This window comes from Mytilus edulis, chromosome 2 (assembly GCF_963676685.1).
Source record: "Mytilus edulis chromosome 2, xbMytEdul2.2, whole genome shotgun sequence".
NCBI classification, from domain to species: domain Eukaryota; kingdom Metazoa; phylum Mollusca; class Bivalvia; order Mytilida; family Mytilidae; genus Mytilus; species Mytilus edulis.
In genome coordinates, this window is record NC_092345.1 from 10,158,756 (window position 1) to 10,178,030 (window position 19,275).

A 19,275-nucleotide genomic window follows, 5' to 3' on the forward strand; every position below is an offset into this window, starting at 1 on the left:
TTACAGTTATACCCCAATTAAGCTAGCTTTTGAATGTTTTATTAACTCAAAGTTTACTTTTAATTAAATATTTTCAGTAACCTCGATCTATCTTAATTGATCTCAAATATATTATATATATATATATAAACTGAATTTCAAGCTAAATGCATGACAAAAACCGTTTCAATGTAAAACTCGTAAAAACAAGTATGTGTCCAAAGTACACGGATGCCCCACTCGCACTTTCATTTCCCATGTTCAATGGACCGTGAAATTTGGTAAAAAAAATATAATTTGCCATTAAAATTAGAAAGATCATAGCATAGGGAACATGTGTACTAGTTTTCAAGTTGATTGGACTTCAACTTTATCAAAAACTATCTTGACCAAAAACTTTAACCTGACACTCCCACTTTCATTTTCTATGTTCAGTGGACCGTGGAATTGAGGTCAAAGGTCTAATTTGGCTTTTAATTTGAAAGATCATATCATAAGCAACAAGTGTACTAAGTTTCAAGTTGATCGGATTTCAGCTTCACCAAAAACTATACTTTGACCAAAAACTTTAACCTGAAGCGGGACAGACGGACGCACGGAAGGACGAACGGACGTCCTTCACGCACGAACAGACAAACAAACAGACGAACGAACGGACGGACGCACAGACCAGAAAATATAATGCCCCTCTACTATCGAAGGTAGGGCAGAAAAATGTGAACCTTTAAAAATACCAAACAAGGTGTACTACTTTTTTAAAGGGCTACACTGATCTACATTGGGCAATAGATCTTTTTTTAATTTTCCGATTGTACTACGTTAATTCACCAGTCAGATGTTATTATTAAATTACTGATATAATTTTTCGAACTTTTCTTCATGTATTCTATAAAAAAAAAATCATGGTAAAAAACAGCAAATTTAATATTTTTGTACACAAAATATTGCAACTAAAATGCTGAAAACCGTTTTCCAACGTCATATGTAGACGCGGCTGGCATATTAAATTATCAGCTTGATTCCTTTGATAACAATCAGCATGTCGTAATGTTCTATTGTATTGTTTATTTGAGTATTTTTCTGTCCTGAATGTTCTTCCATTTATCTGTATTGTAGTCCTGTTATGTAATATTGTCATTTAGTACTATTATTTAACATTTCAATAAAAAGCGGGAGATTTGGCTAGCCACAAAACCAGGTTCAACCCACCATTTTCTTAAAATGTCCTGAACCAAGTCAGGAAAATGGCTATTTTTATCGTATAGTTCGTTTCTGTGTATGTTGCATTGTCGTTTGGTTTTTTGTTGCACTTCAGTGTTTCTGTTGTTCCGTTGTTTTAAAATTTCCTCTTATATTTGATGTGTTTCCCTCAGGTTAAGTTTGTAACCTAGATTTGTTTTCTCTCAATCAATTTATGACTTTTGAACAGCGGTATACTACTGTTGCCTTTATTTTTCCGTCAGGGGCTTCACCCCCTCTCTGAACCCCCGGCCGATCAGTGCCTACAGTTGAATGAATACATAAAGCTACGCCCCTGATAGTAATAATATTTCGATCTAAAAATTTCAATTTGATTTGAGGCACTTAAAAAAGACTGCACAAAAAGTATAATCACAAAAATACTGAACTCCGAGGAAAATCCAAAACGGAAAGTCCCTTATTAATAGATTATTAAGTGATTATCGTTTGTTTTTTGTTTTTTTTGTCAATTTTCAGACTTGTCCAATGCGGTAAATTCAGGACAGCACATACAATTAGCTTGCTTTCAATTAAAAAAAGATACAGTACCTGTTATTCACCTGTAGATAGCAAAAAAATACCGAATTGTCTGAAAGGCTGCTTAACAGAATCTAATTCAGTCAAATTATATTTAATAAAATATTTGTTCAGATGAATTCAAGATCAAAATTACCGTTTAAGATTAAAATGCATTTGATAGTGACAGATTCATATGTGTACTTTAAGTTTTAACCATTCATGTATTTAGACCGATCACATACTCGAATAACAAATGCATATATAAGAGGCTTAAAAGTGATATACTTTTAGTGATATTAAGATGATAACACAATATTGACTGCTGTACCCCTATTTTTGACATTTTTTACTCTTTGAGTATGTTTGTTTTGTTCAATCATCGTTGACAATGTAATGGAATTTGATACGACTGTCATACAAGTGAGAGGTTTAGCTAGCTATAAAACCAGGTTCAATCCACCATTTTCTACATTAGAGAATGCCTGTACCAAGTCAGGAATATGACAGTTGTTATCCATTCGTTTGATGTGTTTGGACTTTTGATTATGCCTTTTGATTTTTGATTTTCCTTTTTGAATTTTCCTCGGAGTTCAGTATTTTTGTGTTTTTACTTTTTAAATATGAAGTTTTAAGAGAGATCTGCCAATTTAGAGTAATTATTGGACAAAATGAAATGTCAATACTACAACCAATGAAAAAGCTAGCTACTGTCTGATTTCAGTCAAACATTATTTTAATTTTGTTAAGAATATCCTTCACTGAATTTTTTAACAAACGTAAGCATGTATTGAATTATCCATATTCTTCAACAGCAATATATAACATTAAAATAGATCCAAATACGTTCTAATATTGTTGTATATAATATATTGATGGGAAAGTTTTAAAGTAATATACTCCTTATTTAGACTCCCTACTATGAGAAGAAAGTCCTACCAAAAAATGATATCAAAGTATATGCTGGAAGATGATTTGAAATCATGCTATTTTTGAAGAAAATTGAATTGCCGATGTTCGAAGCTTCCTTAAATATGTCAGTGGATGGGTAAATACACACCAATGTGAAACCGATGAGGGTGTATGAAGCAACCATTTGAAAAGAGGTCATCAATACTATTGCGTGAGGACTTCCCTATGATGTGATGTCTTATCACTTTTAATAATTAGTGAGCAGTAGCTTAATAAGGAAAAGGGAAACCTAGAATCACCTGGCGAAGAACTGTTACAACAGAACTAGAAGCAATGGGCTACACCTAGGCCAAGCCCAAAATATGGCTAAGGACAGAGAGAAGTGGAGGCAGTTTGTTGTGGCCTTGAAGAGGATAAATAAGTAAGTAAGTAAGTAGCTTACAATGCTCTTCAACTTCGTACTTTATTTTGCTTTTTAAACATTTTTTATTCCAGCGTCACTAATAAATCTTTTGTAGACGAAGTAGGTGTCTGCCTCATGAAAAAATTTTGATCCTGATATCTATGATGAGTTTATTAACACCACAACTTTTTAATAATATTCAAGTCACCTGTGTGATTAAATATACCTTTCATTAAAAATTCTCAAAATAACTTTTAACAGAAGAGTTTTGTGAATAGGAAGTAAGAAAAAAAAAGGATTGCTGTGTGGTATTAGTTTTTCTCATTGTTGAAAACAGTTTGTTGACCAATCAATGCTTACACCTGTATCATTTGGTCTCTTGTGAATAGTTGTGGGATTGGAAATCATAGATTGCTTATATAAAATTAAAAAAACAGTGTTCTGATTATTTATTTCTAATAAGTAAAATGTTAAAAATCTTAATTATATAAATACTAAAAACATGTATTACATTCTTATAAAAAAATATAAAACTAAATGAGAGATCTCTTATGACTATCAAATATATATAATAAATTGAATAATAGTGAAAAGAGTATTTGTACAATTTCAGTACTGTATCAGTCTAAATTCAAACATCGTTATGTTTAGGGAATCATGGTCTTTATTCGCAATGTTTTGCATTTCATATTACTCAATAAATTTCACTTCCAGTGTATTACTAGGTTCTTTTATCACATAATAATGCTACTTTTCTGGTGACGCCATTAACAACAATTTTATTTATATAATTTTGAAAGCAAATACAGTTTAAGCAGTGTTTAAAAATTCATCACTAGAGGCTAAGTTGTCAAATTGAAGAAAAATGAACACATTATTGTAAAACATACAAGATTTTTTAGCTGCCTGTTTCTTTGCCAATTACATTTCATTTTTTAAAGTCTTTGTCCTGTCACTATACAAAAAGGGTAAAATTTAACAAAGTTGCAGATTGAATTGATCTCTTTTCAAACTGATAAATTGTAAAATATTTAAACTCATTGATAGTAAAATTGTTTCAGTATGAACCAAGTGCAGTGTAAAATAATGTTTACCATCATTTTCCCTTAATTTACTGTAAGTTTAAAGAAATTGATATATTCTTTTAACAATATATTTATCAGGAAAGAGAGCTTAAAGAGGGGGTAGGAGGGATCCTGATCCCGAAATCCTGGGCTTAAAAACACGAAAACCTGAGGTCTCAAACTTTAAAAATTTAAATCCCTACATCCTGAAATTTGAAAAAAAAATTCCCAGATCCCAAAAGGGTCAATCCTGAAATCCAGAGCTCAAAAACACCCGATCCAAGAGTCCCGAGGTCCTATCCCATCTCCTTAAATGTTTGGCCTGGATATGAACAGTTCTATCACAGTGACAAGTTATATGCAAATATTGTTCCATTGGGCAATATGTTATTGCTTTGTTTTCAAACAAAGAGTTACTGTTTATTTAATTTTTATATATTTTTCTGTAGTAACTAATGAAGATCTGACTTCCAAAGGATATAACTTAATTTAATGTTACACCTAACCGATATCATTTTATATTAATTAAAAAAATCAATAATTAATTTTACAAATTATCCATTCATCTCACAAAATATATTAAATGTTCCTTTCAGTACATGTAATGTTCAAGTACTAAGTAACTCTATATAATGTTTATAATTAATTACTTGTGTGCTTAACATTGCAACTACATTCTTAAGTCAAAAATTGTAAAAGAATATTTTTATAACAGTGCAATTGCTTCATACTAACAATCTCATCACTAGGATAATATAAAGAGACAAATTCCAACTGCAACTCGCTAACACATAATTTAGCTGAAATGTATAATAAAAAGAACTAGAGGCTCTAAAGAGCCTGTGTCGCTCACTTTGGTCTATTTGCATATTAAACAAAGGACACAAATGGATTCATGACAAAATTGTATTTTGGTGATGGTGATGTGTTTGAAGTTCTTACTTTACTGAACATTCTTGCTTCTTACAATTATATCTATAATGAACTTTGCCCATTAGTAACAGAGAAAAATATTTGGTAAAAATTTACATAAATTTACCAAATTAATGAAAATTGTTAAAAATTGACTATAAAGGGCAATAACTCCTTAAGGGGTCAATTGACCATTTAGGTCATGTTGACTTATTTGTAGATCTTACTTTGATGAACATTATCGCTGTTTACAGTTTATCGCTATCTATAATAGTATTCAAGATAATAACCAAAAACAGCAAAATTTCTTTAAAAATTACCAATTGGAGGGCAGCAACCCAACAACCGGTTTTCCAATTTATTTGAATAGTTCAGGGCAGATATATATTGACTTGATTAACAATTTAACTCCTTGTCAGATTTCCTCTAAATGATTTGGTTTCAGAGTTATAAGCAAAAAACTACATTTTACCCCTGTTCTATTTTTAGCCGTGGTGGCCATCTTGGTTGGATGGCCAGGTCATCGGACACATTTTTCAAACAAGGTACCTCAAAGATGATTGTGGCCAAGTTTGAATTAATTTGGCCCAGTAGTTTCAGAGGAGAAGATTTTTGTAAAAGATCATTAAGATTTACGAAAAATGGTTAAAAATTGACTATAAAAGGCAATAACTCCTAAAAGGGGTCAACTGACCATTTAGGTCATGTTGACTTATTTGTAAATCTTACTTTGATGAACATTATTGCTGTTTACAGTTTATCTCTATCTATAATAATATTCAAGATAATAACCAAAAACAGCAAAATTTCCTCAAAATTACCAATTCAGGGGCAGCAACCCAACAACGGGTTGACCGATTCATCTGAAAATTTCAGGGCAGATAGATCTTGACCTGATAAACATTTTTACCAGATTTCCTCTAAATGCTTTGGTTTTTGAGTTATAAGCCAAAAACTGCATTTTACCCCTATGTTCTATTTTTAGCCGTGGTGGCCATCTTGGTTGGGTGACCGGGTCACGCCACACATTTTTTAAACTAAATACCCCAATGATGATTGTGGCCAAGTTTGGTTCAATTTGGCCTAGTAGTTTCAGAGGAGAAGATTTTTGTAAAAGTTAACGACAACGGACGATGCCGGACCCCGGACGCCAAGTGATGAGAAAAGCTCACTTGGCCCTGTGGGCCAGGTGAGCTAAAAATTTATACACATTGATTCATTTCTAATTTAGCCCAATAAGATGATAAGAAACTTCTGTTGAGGCTTATTCTTTGGTCATTTGTTCTGTTGAAGGTTGCACATTAATATTATAAAAAGCCTTCCCATTTTAATTCATTTCTTTTCAAAAACAAATTTCAATTGCATCATTTTGTTTTGATATATGTGTGTACATATAGTGTTTGAACAATGTTATTCAAAAACAATGTAAGTTATGAATATTGCACATAAACCATGGTACTGGCATATTTTGTCCATAAACTCTAAAAATATTTATAAAACTAGGTCAATAAAAATCATCTATCAAACAGTATTCATAGCTTCTTAGATTTATATACACAAGAGTGCACACGCTGAAATGTCTCGCCTTCTATACTAATCATTGATATTATGTTGATAGTCCTAGGTATAAAGCTAAGCTTTATTACAACTGTCACATAAACTTAACATTAACCAAGATAACTAAACAAAGACCAATGAACCTTGAAAATGAGGTCAAGGTCAGATGAAACATGCCAGGCAGACATGTACAGCTAACAATGCTTCTATACAACATATATAGTTGACCCATTACTTATAGTTTAAGAAAAATAGACCAAAACACAAAAACTTAAAACTGTGCAATGAACCGTGAAAATGAGGTCAGGGTCAAATAAAACCTGCGTGACTGACATAAAGATCATAATATATTTCCATACACAAAATATAGTTGACCTATGGCATATAGTATTTGATAAAAAGCCCAAAACTCAAACACTTAACTTTGACCACTGAACCATGAAAATGAGGTCAGGGTCACATGACATCTGCCCGCTAGATATGTACACCTTACAATCATTCCATACAACAAATAAAGTAGACCTATTGCATATAGTATGAGAAAAACAGACCAAAACACAAAAATTTAACTATAACCACTGAACCATGAAAATGAGGTCAAGGTCAGATGACACCTGCCAGTTAGACATGTACACCTTACAGTCCTTCCATACACCGAATATACTAGCCCTATTGCTTATAGTATCTGAGATATGGACTTGACCACCAAAACTTAACCTTGTTCACTGATCCATGAAATGAGGTCGAGGTCAAGTGAAAACTGTCTGACAGACATGTGGACCTTGCAAGGTACGCACATATCAAATATAGTTATCCTATTACTTATAATAAGAGAGAATTCAACATTACAAAAAATTTGAACTTTTTTTTCAAGTGGTCACTGAACCATGAAAATGAGGTCAAGGACATTGGACATGTGACTGACGGAAACTTCTTTACATGAAGCATCTATATACAAAGTATGAAGTATCCAGGTCTTCTACCTTCTAAAATATAAAGCTTTTAAGAAGTGAGCTAACGCCGCCGCCGTAGCTGCCGCCGTAGCCGCCGCCGCCGGATCACTATCCCTATGTCGAGCTTTCTGCAACAAAAGTTGCAGGCTCGACAACAATAGTAACATTATTTACAATTTCAAAGCTTACTGGTTTGATAAATCTAACAACATGTATAATAACAACAATGAACTTAGATTTTATGTTTACTCTTTCCTCCAAAATGATGCCTCCTATCCTACTATCTACAATGACACATTTTGACCACCTTCCCTATACTCAATTATTACTTCTTTGAAGCCTCTGAAGAATATTGCCTTCAAAAAACTGTTTCAGACTTCATCAAATTTGTATCAACTCCATGGTAAAGCCTAATATAAGTAACTGAAAGCATAAAATAGCCAGAGTGAGTTACTTTTTTTATATGAATTAAGGTAATTTTGTACCCGAGGTCTGAATTCTTATTCAAGTCGATAAATTGTAAAATATATTTACTGAACCGCAAAAGAAACGTCGTATTTTTCGAAAAAACTCAAATTTTCAAATGCATTGAAAAAAAATTTCATTTATTTTTGGTTTAGGTAAATTACCTTCGAATGATGCTAGGATTATGTTTAAATCTCCGTTACGGCTGACTGCGTTTATTAATTCAGGCGTTCTAATAGTGGTTTCTCTGTGTCCATGGGACACGTTTCGCAGTCAAATTTCATGATGATGAGTCGCAGTCAAATTTCATGATAATGAGTCACAGTCAAATTTCATGATGATGAGATGCACATTGAATCTGTGCCTCTATAAGGGTATTCAAAAGGTGGGAAGTTTTTGCGTCATCACAATCTGTTTGATGCAGTACTGATGCCATGCCTTAATCCATGGCAAAGAGAACAGGCAATATGACGTTTGAATGCTGGACAGAGACCTCAATTCGTTGCAAATGCATTTAACTGCAATGTACGCAACATCCAACGTCTATGTGATTATCACAATGCAACACAGTACAAATGACCATCCACGTACTCAATGCTAATAGCGGACACACACGCTACTGACTGGTGATCTGAATTAATTAAATCTGTAATATGATGGTGAAATGATGTGAATTTGATAGATAACAAGAGTATTTATATGCCCATTCAATAAAAAAATGTAGCATTTTTTCTTTCATTAGGTTTGCCTTAAATTACTGCGACGTTTCTTTTGCGGTTCAGTATATTTCAGACATTCATTTTTGTAAAAACAAAAAAGCCAGCACACGGCCAATTGACTATGTTTCAATATACAATGTATTTTCTGTATTTATGAAAATAAAAGTTTTCTTAATTTCAGCTGTAAATATCATTAACAATTTCATGGATCTTAGTGTAATAACATGTTTAAAATAATTCGTTTACAGTGACTGGTGTACAAGGAGGAAGACATTGAACCATAACATAAGAAGGAAAGGGACCAAAATATTGGAAAATTCCTTTTACACCATAATACTTTACTATTTTCATATCAATAGAAAAATAACTTGAACATACAACAATAATCATCTCTAAAGACACCCTATTATTTTGCCAATTTATAAAATGTTGAATCTGGTCTCAGGAGTCTTTTCATGTTAAGTTATCCTCTATTAATTTTAATCCTTCCTCTTAACTTTTGTTGGCTCCTAAAATAAATTAAAAAAATATACAATACATAAAAATATGTCTAAAAGGCTATAGATGTAGAATTACCATTTTATAATACAGTGACCCAACAATAAAATTAGAGGCAAAAGATATAAATTTATAGAAAACAAATAGCATTAATTCTAAATTTGGATCTGTACCTTGCAATAATCATTACAGCAATAATGAAAGCAAATTAAAATTAAAAAACTATTTTTTCAAGGTAAGTTCACTGTATACCCCCATTTTGGATAGTACAATAGCAGTACACAATTGTTCCTAGTTCTTGCTTGAATCAGAAAATTTTGAGACACGTCTGCAATTTATGTGTAAGAATGTTTATTTGTACAAGGGAAAATAAGTTATTAATTGCGCAGCACTATCCAAGATATTTGTATTTATAGAATCTGTTTGTCAACTTAGCCTCATATTATTTTTTTTCAGTGACAGCATTTTTACTTTTTACTTTTTTTTTTAAAGAAAAGGTATCATAAAACATATTTTATTTCATAATTCTATTGCATAGATATCTTTTATTTCACAACACAGTGTTTTTCATGAACAAACTGCAAATTTGGGCAATTTTGCAAAACTTGTAGCTTGAATAATAGTAATGCAAATCTTTATCTGTATACATTTGCCAAAATATTGTTAACAAACAACAATTACTCATGTGAAACTTTAGGCTGTCTGACCACCCACTTGGTCCCAACAAAAATCAATTATAAAACAGCCCCTTACTGGTTTATCTTGTGGACTGTTTTTCTTAAATTTCCCAACCTTGTCTCATGGTAATATCAAACTTACCATCATTATAAGCTGCAGGTTCTACAAAATGTTCACCATCAAATATCATTCTTTTTTTAACTCCATACAGACCTAAGACCATATAGTGTGAGCCTGGTACCAAACCATCTTTACAGTGTACAAACTTTTTATTAATCTTTCTTGTAGGAAGATCATTACACTGAGAGGTATTTTGATAATTTGTGTGGTCAATCATTTCTTTTTCTGTGTTTCCGGATGTCTTCAGTGATTCTGTAAATTATATTTTATGACTCATTAAGTTAAATATGAAAAACAAAACTAGAGGCTCTAAAGAGCCTGTGTCGCTCACCTTGGTATATGTGCATATTAAACAAAGGACACAGATGGATTCATGACAAAATTGTGTTTTGGTGATGTGTTTGTAGATCTTACTTTACTGAACAATCTTTGTTTGTAGATCTTACTTTACTGACCGATCTTGCTGCTTACAATTACATGTATCTCTATCTATAATGAAATTGGCCTTTAATGTGACAGTGGAAAATATTTTGTAAAAATTTGGTCATGTTGACTTATTTGTAGCTCTTACTTTGCTTTACACTATTGCTGTTTACAGTTTATCTATAATATTCAAGATAATAACCAAAAGCTGCAAAATTTTCTTAAAATTACCAATTTAGGGGCAGCAACCCAACAATAAGTTGCCCGATTGGTCTGACAATTTTACAGCAGATAGATCTTGACCTAATGAACAATTTTATCCAAAGCAGATTTGCTCTAAATGCTTGGGTTTCAGAGATATGAGCCAAAAACTGCATTTTACCCTATGTACTATTTTTAGCCATGTCAGCCATCTTGGTTCGCATGCGGGATCATAGGACACAATTTTTAAACTAGATACCCTAATGAGATTGTGGACAAGTTTGGATAAATATGTCTCAGTAGTTTCAGCGGAGAAGATTTTTTTAGAAGATAAAAAAAATTGCTTAAAAAATTGATAAAATTGTAATACCACCAAATCATGGTACGTCACATCTGGTTGTATACGAAAGTAGGCCTAAAAAAATATTCCCTTGAATTTGACAGTTGTAGAAAATTAACCCTGCATTTCAATGCACTTAAATATTTCTGAGTCATAAACATGTATGTTGGGTGTCTGAAAGCATCATTCTTTTTTTATTTGATGGTCTGATAAAATATTTTGGAACGTTAAGGTTTCATAGTTACCAAAGCAGGTAACCAGTAAATAACAGTGTAAAAATTGGGTTGTTTACTTCCAGTGATGGTTACTTTCTTATATGCAATGAAATGTAGTGTGAAATTTTCACTGTAGCACTGGAAAGGATTAAACTTTATACATGCAAAGTATTTCTTTGGTTGAAAGAAAGGTAAATACTGTACAATTTTTTTGAAAGTGCCAATTTAACAAAGACTAATAGGGAAAAATCAATGGTGGTATTACACCTATAAAGGGCAATTACTCCTTTTAAGCAATAACCATTTATTATGTTTGAGACACGGCGGGACATGTGAAACCCCCCCACCCTGTTTTTTTTTTTACAAAAAACTAAATATCTCTTAAATAAAATTTTGAATCAAACCAAAAAGTATACAGATCTTTAGATTAATATAACAAAGGAGTGTGTACAGTTTCAAGCAATAATCATAAATTGTTTTTGAGATACGGCGTGACATGTAAAAAAAACAACTCCTCTTTTTTACAAAATACTCAATAACTCAAAAATAAAATTTTGAGTCATCACCAAAAAGTATACAGATCTTGAGATAAGTATAACAAAGAAGTGTGTAAAGTTTTAAGCAATAATCATAAATCGTTTTTGAGATAAGGCACGACATGTAAAAAACCCCTCCCCCTTTTTTACAAAATACTCAATAACTCAAACCAGATGCTCCGCAGGGCGCAGCTTTACACGACCGCAGAGGTTGAACCCTGAACGGTTGGGGCAAGTATGGACACAACATTCAAGCTGGATTCAGCTCTAAATTTGGATTGTGATTAAATAGTTGACACAGCATAGGTTTCTGACACAGAATGAATGTGGTCTAATGGACTTAAAATATTTTTTTTGCCTTTGAGCAATTCACTATGCTGTTGAATATTAATCCTCTCAAAAAAATGTTTGAAGAAATTTTCTTTTTATTTATGAAATCTGAAATGTGAAAAATTTAACCCCCTACCCTCATTTGTTTTCACATCCCCCTATCCCTTTTTCCAAAACTGATCTCAATTCAAATTTCTAATGGAGTTTGCAACAATAACTACTCATTTAAATACATCATAAAGTATTAAAATGTAAAATAAAGTGCTTGTTATCACTGAATGGTAAATATTGTTTTAATTTATCAGTTGGTAGAAAAAGTGAATATACATTGTATATTGTATAAAACAATGATTTAAGTTGATTCAACTACTATTCTGGACAAAGAAAGATAACTCCAATTGAAATTGCAATTAGATATTTCTTGCTATTGTGCAATACTGAGTAATTGAAGATTTCTTGCTATTGCGCAATACTGTGCAATTGAAAATTTCTTCTTATTGCACAATACTGTGCAATTGAAGATTTCTTGCTATTGGTGAATACTGTGCAATTGAAAATTTCTTGCTATTGCACAAAATTTAATATAATAATTTTGGATCCTGATTTGAACCAACTTGAAAACTGGGCCCATAATCAAAAATCTAAGTACATGTTTAGATTCAGCATATCAAAAATGCCCAAGAATTCAATTTTTGTTAAAATCAAACTTAGTTTAATTTTGGACCCTTTGGACTTAAATGTAGACCAATTTGAAAACAGGACCAAAAATGAAGAATCTACATACACAGTTAGATTTGGCATATCAAAGAACCCCAATTATTCAATTTTTGATGAAATCAAACAAAGTTTAATTTTGGACCCCAATTTGGACCAACTTGAAAACTGGGCCAATAATCAAAAATCTGAGTACATTTTTAGATTCAGCATATCAAAGTACCCCAAGGATTCAATTTTTGTTAAAATCAAACTAAGTTTAATTTTGGACCCTTTGGAACTTAATGTAGACCAATTTGAAAACGGGACCAAAAATTAAGAATCTACATACACAGTTAGATTCGGCATATCAAAGAACTCCAATTATTCAATTTTTGATGAAATCAAACAAAGTTCAATTTTGGGACCCTTTGGGCCCCTTATTCCTAAACTGTTGGGACCAAAACTCCCAAAATCAAACCCAACCTTCCCTTTATGGTCATAAACCTTGTGTCAAAATTTCATAGATTTCTATTCACTTAAACTAAAGTTATAGTGCAAAAACCAAGAAAATGCTTATTTGGGCCCTTTTTGGCCCCTAATTCCTAAAATGTTGGGACCAAAACTCCAAAAATCAATCCCAACTTTCCTCTTGTGATCATAAACCTAGTGTCAAAATTTCATAGATTTCTATTCACTTAAACTAAAGTTATAGTGCAACCAGATGCTCCGCAGGGCGTAGCTTTATAGGACCGCAGAGGTTGAACCCTAAACGGTTGGGGCAAGTATGGACACAACATTCAAGCTGGATTCAGCTCTAAATTTGGATTGTGATTAAATAGTTGACACAGCATAGGTTTCTGACACAGAATGAATGTGTTCTAATGAACTTAAAATTTTTGTTTTCTCTTAGAGCAATTCACTATGCTGTTGAATATTAATCCTCTCAAAAAAATGTTTGAAGAAATTTTCTTTTTTATTTATGAAATTTCAAATGAGAAAAATTGAACCCAATTTTTTTAATCACTTCCCCCTTTCCCTTATTCCAAAACTAATCTCAATTAAAATTTCTAATGGAGTTTGCAACAATAACTACTCATTTAAATACATCATAAAATATTAAGATGTAAAAAAACTGCTTGTTATCACTGAATGGTAAAGATTATTTTAATTTATCAGTTGGTAGTAAAAAGTGAATATACAAGGTATATTGTATATAACAAAGATTTAAGTTGATTCTGGACAAAGAAAGATAACTCCAATTAAAAAAAAATCTTGCTATTGCACAATATTTTGCAATTAGATATTTCTTGCTTACTATTCTTGACAAAGAAAGATAACTCTAATTAAAAAAAAATTGCTATTTCACAATATTGTGCAATTAGATATTTCTTGCCATTGCGCAATACTGTGCAATTGAAAAGACTTGCTATTGCACAATACTTAATATAATAATTTTAGATCCTGATTTGGACCAACTTGAAAACTGGGCCCATAATAAAAAATCTAAGTACATTTTTGGATTCAGCATATCAAAGAACCCCAAGATTTCAATTTTTGTTAAAATCAGACTAAGTTTAATTTTGGACCCTTTGGACTTTAGTGTAGACCAATTTGAAAACAGGACCAAAAATGAAGAATCTACATACACAGTTAGATTTGGTATATCAAACAACCCCATTTATTCAATTTTTGATGAAATCAAACAAAGTTTAATTTTGGACCCCGATTTGGACCAACTTGAAAACTGGGCCAATAATCAAGAATCTAAGTACATTTTTAGATTCAGCATATCAAAGAACCTAACTGATTCATTTTTTGTCAAAATCAAACTAAGTTTAATTTTGGACCCTTTGGACCTTAATGTAGACCAATTTGAAAACGGGACCAAAAGTTAAGAATCTACATACACAGTCATGACAGTTAGATTCGGCATATCAAAGAACCCCAATTACTCAATTTTGATGAAATCAAACAAAGTTTAATTTTGGACCCTTTGGGCCCCTTATTCTGTTGGGACCAAAACTCCCAAAATCAATACCAACCTTCCTTTTATGGTCATAAACCTTGTGTTTAAATTTCATAGATTTCTATTTACTTAAACTAAAGTTATTGTGCGAAAACCAAGAATAATGCTTATTTGGGTCCCTTTTTTGGCCCCTAATTCCTAAACTGTTGAAACCAAAACTCCCAAAATCAATCCCATCCGTTCTTTTGTGGTCATAAACCTTGTGTCAAAATTTCATAGATTTCTATTAACTTAAACTAAAGTTATAGTGCGAAAACCAAGAAAATGCTTATTTGGGCCCTTTTTGGCCCCTAATTCCTAATATGTTGGGACCAAAACTCCCAAAATCAATACCAACCTTCCTTTTGTGGTCATAAACCTTGTGTTAAAATTTCATAGATTTCCATTCACTTTTACTAAAGTTAGAGTGCGAAAACTAAAAGTATTCGGACGACGACGACGCCAATGTGATAGCAATATACGACGAAAAATTTTTCAAATTTTGCAGTCGTATAAAAACCAAGAAAATGCTTATTTGGGCCCTTTTTGGCCCCTAATTCCTAAAGTGTTGGGACCAAAACTCCCAAAATCAATCCCAACCTTCCCTTTATGGTCATAAACCTTGTGTCAAAATTTCATAGATTTCTATTCACTTAAACTAAAGTTATAGTGCAACCAGATGCTCCGCAGGGCGTAGCTTTATACGACCGCAGAGGTTGAACCCTGAACGGTTGGGGCAAGTATGGACACAACATTCAAGCTGGATTCAGCTCTAAATTTGGATTGTGATTAAATAGTTGACACAGCATAGGTTTCTGACACAGAATGAATGTGTTCTAATGAACTTAAAATTTTTGTTTTCTCTTAGAGCAATTCACTATGCTGTTGAATATTAATCCTCTCAAAACAAGAATGTGTCCTCAGTACACGAATGCCCCACTCGCACTATCATTTTCCATGTTCAGTGGACCGTGAAATTGGGGTAAAAACTCTAATTTGGCATTAAAATTAGAAAGATCATATCATAGGGGACATGTGTACTAAGTTTGAAGTCGATTGGACTTAAACTTCATCAAAAACTACCTTGACCGAAAACTTTAACCTGAAGCGGGACAGACGGACGGACGAACGGACGGACGAATGAATGGACAGACGGACGGACGGACGCACAGACCAGAAAACATAATGCCCCCCTACTATCGTAGGTGGGGCATAAAAATGTTTGAAGAAATTTTCTTTTTTATTTATGAAATTTCAAATGAGAAAAATTGAACCCAATTTTTTTAATCACATCCCCCTTTCCCTTATTCCAAAACTAATCTCAATTAAAATTTCTAATGGAGTTTGCAACAATAACTACTCATTTAAATACATCATAAAATATTAAGATGTAAAAAAAAACTGCTAGTTATCACTGAATGTTATGTATTATAATTTATCAGTTGGTAGTAAAAAGTGAATATACATTGGATATTGTATATAACAAAGATTTAAGTTGATTCTGGACAAAGAAAGATAACTCCAATTAAAAAAAAATCTTGCTATTGCACAATATTTTGCAATTAGATATTTCTTGCTTACTATTCTGGACAAAGAAAGATAACTCTAATTAAAAAAAAATTTGCTATTTCACAATATTGTGCAATTAGATATTTCTTGCCATTGCGCAATACTGTGCAATTGAAAAGACTTGCTATTGCACAACACTTAATATAATAATTTTAGATCCTGATTTGGACCAACTTGAAAACTGGGCCCATAATAAAAAATCTAAGTACATTTTTGGATTCAGCATATCAAAGAACCCCAAGATTTCAATTTTTGTTGAAATCAGACTAAGTTTAATTTTGGACCCTTTGGACTTTAGTGTAGACCAATTTGAAAACAGGACCAAAAATGAAGAATCTACATACACAGTTAGATTTGGTATATCAAAGAACCCCATTTATTCAATTTTTGATGAAATCAAACAAAGTTTAATTTTGGACCCCGATTTGGACCAACTTGAAAACTGGGCCAATAATCAAGAATCTAAGTACATTTTTAGATTCAGCATATCAAAGAACCTAACTGATTCATTTTTTGTCAAAATCAAACTAAGTTTAATTTTGGACCCTTTGGACCTTAATGTAGACCAATTTGAAAAGGGGACCAAAAGTTAAGAATCTACATACACAGTCATGACAGTTAGATTCGGCATATCAAAGAACCCCAATTATTCAATTTTGATGAAATCAAACAAAGTTTAATTTTGGACCCTTTGGGCCCCTTATTCTGTTGGGACCAAAACTCCCAAAATCAATACCAACCTTCCTTTTATGGTCATAAACCTTGTGTTTAAATTTCATAGATTTCTATTTACTTATACTAACGTTATGGTGCGAAAACCAAGAAAAATGCTTATTTGGGTCCCTTTTTGGCCCCTAATTCCTAAACTGTTGGGACCTAAACTCCCAAAATCAATACCAACCTTCCTTTTGTAGTCATTAACATTGTGTTTAAATTTCATTGATTTCTATTTACTTAAACTAAAGTTATTGTGCGAAAACCAAGAATAATGCTTATTTGGGCCCGTTTTTGGCCCCTAATTCCTAAACTGTTGAAACCTAAACTCCCAAAATCAATCCCAACCGTTGTTTTGTGGTCATAAACCTTGTGTCAAAATTTCATAGATTTCTATTAACTTAAACAAAAGTTATAGTGCGAAAACCAAGAAAATGCTTATTTGGGCCCTTTTTGGCCCCTAATTCCTAAAATGTTGGGACCAAAACTCCCAAAATCAATACCAACCTTCCTTTTGTGGTCATAAACCTTGTGTTAAAATTTCATAGATTTCCATTCACTTTTACTAAAGTTAGAGTGCGAAAACTAAAAGTATTCGGACGCCGGACGACGCCGACGACGCCGACGACGCCGACGACGACGCCGACGCCAACGTGTTAGCAATATACGACGAAAAATTTTTCAAATTTTGCGGTCGTATAAAAACCAAGAAAATGCTTATTTGGGCCCTTTTTGGCCCCTAATTCCTAAAATGTTGGGACCAAAACTCCAAAAATCAATCCCAACTTTCCTCTTGTGATCATAAACCTAGTGTCAAAATTTCATAGATTTCTATTCACTTAAACTAAAGTTATAGTGCAAAAACCAAGAAAATGCTTATTTGGGCCCTTTTTGGCCCCTAATTCCTAAAGTGTTGGGACCAAAACTCCCAAAATCAATCCCAACCTTCCTTTTGTGGTCATGAACCTTGTGTTAAAATTTCATTGATTTCTATTCACTTTTACTAAAGTTAGAGTGCGAAAACTAAAAGTATTCGGACGACGACGACGACGATGATGCAAGACGACGACGCCAACGTGATAGCAATATACGACGAAAAATTAAAATTTTTGCGGTCGTATAAAAAGTAATTTTGAATCATCACCAAAAGTATACAGATATTAAGATTAATATAACATAGAAGTGTGTAAAGTTTGAAGCAATAATCAAGAATTGTTTTTGAGATACGGTGCGACATGTGAAATAAAAAACACACCCCTGTTTTAGTTACAAAGTGCCGTAACTCAAAAAGTTTAAATCTTATTTACACCAAAAAGTATACAGATCATTTGACCATCATAAGAAACAACTATCTTAAGTTTCATGAAATTTAGATAAGTCGTTCTCAAGTTACGGTGCGACATGTTTACGCCAGACAGCCAGACAGACAGATGGACAGACTGACAGACGGACAGACGGACAGACGACGGACGGACACCAGACATTTGTATACCATAATATGTCCCATCAAAATTTTGAAAGGTGTATAAAAACAGCAAAATTTCCTTAAAATTACGAATTTAGGGGCAGCAACCCAACAACAGGTTCTCCGATTCATTTGAAAATTTCAGGGCAGATAGATCTTGACCTGATAAACAATTTTACCTTATGTCAGATTTGCTCTAAATGCTCTGGTTTCAGAGATATAAGCCAAAATCTACATTTCATCCCTATGTTCTATTTTTAGCCATGGCGGCCATCTTGGTTGGTTGGTTGGCCGGGTCAACGGACACATTTTTTATACAAGATACCCAAATGATAATTGTGGCCAAGTTTGGTTTAATTTGGCCCAGTAGTTTCAGAGGAGAAGATTTTTGTAAAAGTTAATGATGGACGACGCCCGACGACAGGTGATGAGAAAAGCTCACTTGGCCCTTTTGTAAAAATACAAGAACAAGAATGTGTCCCCAGTACACAGATGCCCCATCCACACTATCGTTTTCTTTGGCATTAAAATAAGAAAGATCATATCATAGGAAACATGTTTACTAAGTATCAAGTTGATTGGACTTCAACTTCATCAAAAACTACCTCGACCAAAAACTTTAACCTGAAGCGGGACGAACGAAGAAGGGACGAATTAACGAATGGATCAAGGAACAAACACACCAATGGACGGACGAATAGACAGATGAACGAACGCACAGACAAGAAAACATAATGCCCATAAATGGGGCTTGAAAATAAGTTAT

The 19,275-nt window shown here is 32.8% G+C and overlaps 1 protein-coding gene across 2 annotated transcripts in view; it reads right to left on the bottom strand.

Moving 5' to 3' along the window:
- Positions 1–8,139: 8,139 nt before the first annotated feature.
- The window catches only part of LOC139511420 (nuclear GTPase SLIP-GC-like), a 53,598-nt gene continuing 42,462 nt past the window's right edge, over positions 8,140–19,275 (bottom strand). The window contains exons 20-21 of one of the 2 annotated variants that reach the window (XM_071298134.1): positions 10,037–10,267; positions 8,140–9,228 (exon numbers count right to left, since the gene is read on the bottom strand). In XM_071298134.1, the coding sequence (XP_071154235.1) occupies positions 9,212–9,228; positions 10,037–10,267 (248 nt within the window). In that variant the 3' untranslated portion in view covers positions 8,140–9,211. The remainder of the gene's footprint in view (positions 9,229–10,036; positions 10,268–19,275) is intronic. The other variant, XM_071298135.1, reaches the window with a different exon arrangement.